Source organism: Trichoplax adhaerens, genomic scaffold (genome assembly GCF_000150275.1).
Source record: "Trichoplax adhaerens TRIADscaffold_14 genomic scaffold, whole genome shotgun sequence".
NCBI classification, from domain to species: Eukaryota; Metazoa; Placozoa; class Uniplacotomia; order Trichoplacea; family Trichoplacidae; genus Trichoplax; species Trichoplax adhaerens.
In genome coordinates, this window is record NW_002060956.1 from 581,961 (window position 1) to 589,951 (window position 7,991).

Consider the following 7,991-nt stretch of genomic DNA (forward strand, 5'->3'; position numbering starts at 1 on the left):
CAACATGAACCTTTATCAATCTCAAATATTCAACTAACGTTTTCTTCTACTTGCGTTATAATTTGTTATAATTTACTGTTTACAGATACACGTACAATCGTACGATAGCTACATGAAGCTTACTCCTGAGTAGCCTGACTTTCTACATTGAACATATTTATATGGATATATTATATATATATATTTATACATGTTGGGTAGTTAAATAATACACCACAATAAAGTGACTATCACCCAAAAAATTTTAAATATAAGTTGATTCCAATACCAAATGATTTGAATGATCTAAAAAGGTACATGATTTTTCGGTTTACTTTCTTCCCACTTCCTTATATTTGGAAGGTTGGCAATTCTTTGGTACAAAGCAGTTAATTTGGGGAATTTCTTAGCTGCCTCTTCGAAGTTAAAAAAGTCTTTGACAACATTAGCGAATCGATAGAAGGCTATATCGGCATAGGTTAACTGTTGATATAAAATGAAATAGAATTAGCTGCCGACTGATGATCATATTTTGCCCATAAAGAATTCCTAGTTGTTTCGTTAGGTTATAATGGCCTACTGTATTCATATTTAACCTGCTACCACATGATACCATTTATCCAGCTCACTTACTTTACCCGTAAAATATTCTCCTCCGTTTTCAATTAACATATTTTCAAACTTTTCCAAATGGAATGGAATAGCTTCTTCAAAGCACTCATGCCATTTCTCTGCTTTTTTTAATTCTTCATCTTCCAGCATATACTGAATATACTGATTAAGAAGATCACTTAACAAATATTCTGCAATTTGATCAGCTTTTGCTTGTTCCAAACTAGTTTTTCCCGCTAGTCCTATATGAAGGAAATTGCATGCAAAAGTATTAATTGCTAACTAGAAGAATGACATTATAGAGTGTAAAAGGTCATTATGAATTATGTTGAATTCAAGAATGAGTATACAGTATAAGTATAAGCTGTACTTGTAAATTAATGAATGACAATTACAATACACTGATGATAGTATGCATTTGATATAACTTACCTCCCATACGAGCAATGTATCGAGCTATAGTTGCACTTTGACATATTGTATGGCCATCTACTTCTAACACCGGCAAAACTTCAAATGGAATTTTTCCGCCTGCATGATAACACGGAAAATTATTCATGCTAGATGACCACACCGGTAATACACTTACGGTTTTAATTTATAGCTAAACATATCACTTCCTCTTTTAAGGAGATAAATGTAGCAAGTAAGCTATCTACTCCATTTCTATCGAGTTTTTTTTGTTAGAAATCAATAACAAAAATTTTACTTAAAGATTTTATTGGTATAGGCTGCCGATAAATAAAAGTAATCAATAAACTAAATGCAAATACGTAAATGTAAAAGAATTGGCTTAAATGCCGAATGTTAAATTTTTGACTGGATTATAATGACTTGAAATTCTTTGATTCGTTATGTAATCTATAGGCTAAAGAGATTTTCTAGTTTATTTATGAATCTTTAAAAATTTCTATGATTCATGAAGCTAACCTTCCACTGGGAATGATAATTGCCCTTAAGGCATAACAGTTCAAAGCTATAACCGTCGATCTTAATTGCATAGCATCAAATTACGACTATCAGAAGTATTTTCACTAGCGTATGCTATTACTTAACCCTTATAGTTTAAGAAATGTGAATCGGTAGTCTTTTAAACTATGTATTATTCAGAAATTGAAAGTGGTAGCGTAGTATCTGATAAGAGTGTTGAAATCTATTCTTAACTCCATTCTTTTAACGAAACATTTAACTTAATCGATACGAAAAATTAACTGGCAACTTGAAAATGATTCAGTTCAATCTTTACCATTAAGCACGTATAAAATTTCATTCGATCGCATCATTTCATTTAAAATATTACCGTACTAATATCAGCGAGACTTTATCTTAATCGGGTTAAGTCTTCTAAGGTCAACCATCACAAAAACTGCAGTGATGCTTTATCTTTACAAGTCGCAATGAATAAACTTACTTTTTCTCAGTGTGGGCCAATCTTCTACTTGAATTCTTTCGTCTTTGTATTTAATATCACTCTCTGCAAGGATTAATCTTATAACTTCTGCTCTTCCTTCGCCGTCAAAATAATATAATTTTATATTTGGCATTATGAGCAATTACTAAAATATATGTTTTCGATAAATTTCATCGAATTAGGGATCGAGAAATATTACAATATACTACACGGACTAGCGTTATATCTACCAGACAGCAAAAGGGAAGATTAAAAAAATACCAATACAATCTATGATTTATCGATAGTAGATATTAATACAGGCGTAACAAGCCGAAAAATTATTGGATAGTCTTTCATTAGACTCGATGAGTATTTGATGAAGATACAATACCAAATTATTACTGTAAATTCATCAAATCTTTTAGACTTTTGTACTTCTTTATAATTCTAGGTTAGTTACTATAGTAACCGACATTTTTCGATAGTGATAATCAATAGAGTAGAGCACATAAGAGATACCCAGCTAACACAACAATAGAAAGTACCCATTTGATAACAAAAAATGATATATAACATTTACTATGAACTTTATGGCTCTTTTTTATTAATAATTATGGGCTCTTGAGAAAAGATGTATAATTATAAATCTATTAAAATATTTAAAAGATAACTGATTGCAAGGTATACTGTAAGAAGCAAATATTTAAGATATACTAGTACATTTGGTTATTGTAGTACCTAAATATAAACTTTAGGCATTGAATATCTCTGAAATATCGTGTCTTGCATCTGAATATGTACCTCGTAAACATATGCTGAGTTATAAACATGATCATAGTATAATAAGGTACTGCAGTAATCGTAATACCGGTATATTGTAACATCTTGATTTATCGTCGAATATTGAATCCTATAAAGGTGATCTCGACGGTTGTCAAGATTGTCAAATTATTGTAGTCGATATGCAAATAGCCTCAGTATAAGTACTGTTATTAATTCTCTTAACTCAAGCTATCATTATAGTGCATTATGAGAGATTCCATACTGAACGAGTCACATGGTTATCATAGGTAGTAAACTGATGAATGAGCAAATACGCGAATTAAAATACTTGCTAGTAAAACTGTACTAATGTTGTTATAAATCTAATACTATCTATCTCTTTAACAGGGTAGAATATAAATGTCTTTAAAATAAAATGCTGCATGAATTGCGCCAGCACTATAATACATATGTGTTTCAGTTTGTAGTTAAATAAATACTTATGCCGCGAAGGGCATTAGTTGATGATAATTCTATGATATCAGGTATAGCATTTTCCTGATTTGCGTATACATAAATTTATTTAATTCATCATTCAGTGATATTTCGTGCTATGCAAAATTCCAATTATTAGTTGACGATACACGGTCTATTACGATAATACCCACATAAAAATAAATTAAACTCGCACATTATCACAGTTTATTGATATTTGGTATCACTTTGCCATTAATCTAATGTTTATAAATAACATACAGTAGTTACGAAGCTAGGCAAAACTATTTATTACTGTTGTAAGGATTGATAGGGATCTACCCGCATATTGAAGTGATCATATTACCAGTATAGATTAAAGTTTGGTGGTTTCTCTTATTTGAATGTTAGCATTCAGTAATCTTGTCAGTCAATTGCTGGTGTCGCACTGATGTGTGCTATCTAAGCGAATATTATCATATCATCAGAAAAGCTCTCGTGCATCTTGTAATTAATGGAAATATTCTTGATAATGTTTTAATGTCAGTGTTTAATTCAACACATTTCAGCTCCATTGCCTATCATATACTGTATATTCCGACAATTAAAATACATGTTTGCCGGATGCAAACTGGGCTAAATGATACTGTACACCGTACAGTATTGCACTCATCATTATTTTTAACTTAAAGGGTAAAGCAGTAAATAGCTGAACTAAGAAAATTAAATCCACAGAGTACGGCACTAAGAAAGGCAACTTAGCCTCTCTAAAGATTTCCTACCAGTTTGATTTCATAGCTAAATACTTGTTTTAATGTTCTTTTTTTATTATTAAGATCAAATCTGCTACGAATATAGCAATTTCTAAAATATTTCTTATACAACATAATTTAGTTAGTAGGATTTTATCAGTTTTTTCCGTTTTAGTTTCTGAGATACTACTAATCTACGATATTATAATATCAAGATCTTAAGTAAAAAAGTTACCGGTATACTTTAAAAATGTACCTAATTACGATATTCTTTGTTTACGATTAGTGCTATAGAAGAATGATTGTAATAGTAAAATTAATCAAGTAAATTCTACAAATTACGATCATCTTTAATTTCGTAAAACAAATAATTGAATTGATAACATGCACTGTTGCAATACTTTGCCAGAGCTATGCACGAGATACTATTATTTAACTAAAAAGGAGTATTTGGCTTTCTGCTTTCCCAGTCTTTAATACCTGGTATCTCTTTAACTCGAGAGTATAGTCCTGTCAAAAGGGGATACTTTTCTGGCTGTGGCTTTAGGTCGAGTGATGATATACCAACACTGATAAAGCGATAGAATGCTATATCGGCATAAGTAAGCTAAGAATGAAAACGAAAATTTTATTATTAAGATGATAAATGGGCCTAAGAATTTTAAAATTTTGCCTCCAAAACAGTCAAGGTATGAACTATTTAAGAGCTTACAGAGCCAGCGAAATATTGTCCGCCATTTTCTTGCAGGATTTTCTCTAATTTGCCAAGGTAAAAGGGAATAATTTCAGTTGTATATGTAGTTTTTATTTGTTCTTTTTTAGTTTCATCTTTTTCGAATGTGAATGCAATAAATTTATCCAATAAATCATGCAAGAAGCAATCGGCCACTTGATCGGCAACAGCTTGTTCTATGCTGGTTTTACCAGCTAAACCTAAATAATACCGGAATAAATTACTTTGAGCTTATGATTACCATGTAATGGGTAGATTTGATAGCTATAACAAATGGATTTCTTTAAGTACAGTAATTTATTTATTTTATTTGCTATGTTACAAAGCATTACTAGAAATAATTAGATATGTCCTACTGGAATGCATTAATTCAAGTAATATTATCGATACCTGCTAGGCGTGCGGCAAATCTGGCAATAGTAGCACTCTGACCAATAAGGCGACCATCGACTTCTAAAACCGGCAATTGATCAAATGGGAACTTGCCACCTGTAGTAAAATTTGGGAATTACCTTCCAGTTGATTAAGATATAGAAAATATTTGCAATAACACAATACTTGTACTGCTTGATAATTCTCGTTTTTACAACTATAAATTGAAAGCATTAGGATGCAAGTTCTCATTACAAAACTAGTGACAAATCTCTATTTGCAATCAGTTATTTTTTAAATTTGAGCCATAATCAAAATAATTTCTAAAGTTCTTTTAACTAGTTTAAGTAAATAGGTATGAAGATTCTGGGTATTAGTGATTCTTTAATTAATGGCGATGATTATAAATTACATGAGTTTTTTAAATAACAATAATCATAGCCTAGGATACTTTTCACATTGGCCTTATATTACGCATATTTTCATCAATATCAAGCAAGCTTCAGAAATTGCTTAGTCGATTTTAGCTATCAGTTACTACCTCATCTGGGAGAAGAGAACAAATACATATATAAATATAACTCTACCCTAGGATGAATAATGCTTTCATGCATAGGGGAGGTCTAACACAAGAGACATCTTATTAAAATTCGATATATTGCATAAGGACAATAAAACTTGAAGCTTCCATTAGGCAATTCCAGTGCAAGTATGTAAAACTGTAACTGTAGCGACTAAACCTGTATGTTGTTATGTAGTGGTCGAAACCTTTATGCAATGCTACTTAAGTTAGATGTTACTGTTACTACCTGATTTATTTATATACGTTTAGCAAATTTTCACAATTTGTTACATCAGTAAAAGGAGTGAATTGTTTCTGAAACAGTGTTAGTCTATATTCTGCCAATTTTAATTACTCTAACAGATTACTTGATTAATTATAAGATGAAATGCTATCGTCTACAAATATGGGTAAAATTACGATTTTAGAATGACTTTCAATATTAATTTTATACTGACAAATTATGTACAACTGTACACTTCATAATAATGATAAAATTAGATTATCTAAGTGTATGCTGGATATGTACTGTAGGCCTTTTTTATGATCGATACTGGTGAAAAAGAAGCAAAAGTGAATTCTTGTTCCTATTGTACAGCAAGTTATCTTATTTAGAGGATAGACTACTTTGCAGCTTGTGCAATTTGATAAAATAAGTTGTCATATTAGAATAAAGTATAGATTATGGGACTTACTGGCTTTTAACGTAGGCCAATTTTCTTGTTCATATCTCAAATCTTTATAATCAACTCCTCCAGCGGCAAAAATTAGCCTAATAGTCTCTCCTCTAGCTGCTAAATTGAAATAGTGCAATGTAATGGCAGGCATGTTTATGGTTGTTGTTCTAAAACGTCCTTGATTTTAGCTAATACCAACAAGTCAAAGAGGAAAAGTTTTGATCTTGATTCAGCTTTTATACCGTTCGAATCAGATAGATAGCATCTGTTAGAATTGACTATCTGAAGATTTATCAACCAATCAGGACTGAAATAGAATTAATTGATTGTTTTGATTATTTATTATTATTTTTCATCTAGATGCATTATTGTTTTTTCTACGCCTAGTTTATAGATTGTATCATAACATATTAATACTAATGGTGTCTAATCAACACCTAGCAACTAAAAGAGTCAGTAATTACAATTCTCATCCCATATCCGATCATTGAATAAAGTTACAGCGTCATGGTTTACCTTATGACATGATATTTTGCTGATTGAGAGACAATAATCATCAACATAACCTCAATCGTCATTACTGTAAGGTCATATCTAGTATTTATGTCATATGGAATAATATTAGGGAAAGAAAAGTAGTTCTATATGCTTACTCAGCAAATTATGCTGCAAGTTCTTCTACTACTTTATTTCGCAAAAAAGAAGTTTTAGCCATAGGCTTCGGGGTAGAAATAATGAATGAAAGAAATTTTAAATACAAGACCAGCCGTTAATACTAATAGTATTGGACGTTATTCAACACATTAGATCACGTATGTGATAAAATTCATTCAATTTTTACATTTGCAAACATGTAAGTATTTATCCTTATAAGTCTTTGTCTTCAAATCATTTATTATTAGGTTGGCATATAGTGATGACGTGAACAGTATATGTATTGATGATCAACTGGTTTCAGTCTTGTAATAATAAAAGGTCAAGTTATTGACAGTGAATAATTAGAAAAAATGCATTATCATCCATTATATTATGCATAATAACTGATGGACTTAGGTAGCTAGTGAAACAAGCTATCATTAATTTTGAATACAATTACTGTAGTTTACTTAAATGAATACGAGTATATGTGTTCCTATACGCGTATATATAATATTGTATATATTATACTCTTATACTAGGATATGGATCCATATACAATACTGCTTAGTCATGCTTCCACAGTTGCAACACGTCATTTCGAAGAAGGATGTATTTATCAATTTGATCGATATCCATAGTAAAAGCTCTAACGATAAAGCCTGTAAGAATTTCTGGTCATAGTCCCAAACTGAAATGAATGAATGTAGTATTTTTGTCTATTTTGAGGGAACAAAAAAAGGAAAGCTACCACTTGCAAATAATACATGCGGTGAAAAATACTCGTAAGTCTACAGTATGACATTAGTTCCGTCAACCAGTACTGTACAACGTACAGTATACAGGGTAAATGATGTATAAATCAAGGAAACACCATCAATTTTTCGTAAAGATAAGTGATGACTATTCACAAAACTAGAATATACATACATTGCTGCTTGCGACTCTGCACTTAAAGTAATCGCCTCTAATTGCCTCTATGGCAAGGGTAGGAGTAAAAATTGAATAAGGTTGATCATCTGCATCAGCTGAGGCATGC

General features: G+C 31.0%; 1 protein-coding gene across 1 annotated transcript; it reads right to left on the reverse strand.

Moving 5' to 3' along the window:
* Nucleotides 1-285: 285 nt before the first annotated feature.
* Nucleotides 286-6,467, reverse strand: TRIADDRAFT_38221 (uncharacterized protein; the record flags this gene model as incomplete). The annotated part of the gene is made up of 3 exons (XM_002116225.1): nucleotides 286-462; nucleotides 4,685-4,905; nucleotides 6,335-6,467. 3 exons carry the CDS (start codon nucleotides 6,465-6,467, stop codon nucleotides 286-288), a joined length of 531 nt encoding a protein of 176 aa, XP_002116261.1.
* Between the last annotated feature and the right edge of the window lie 1,524 nt (nucleotides 6,468-7,991).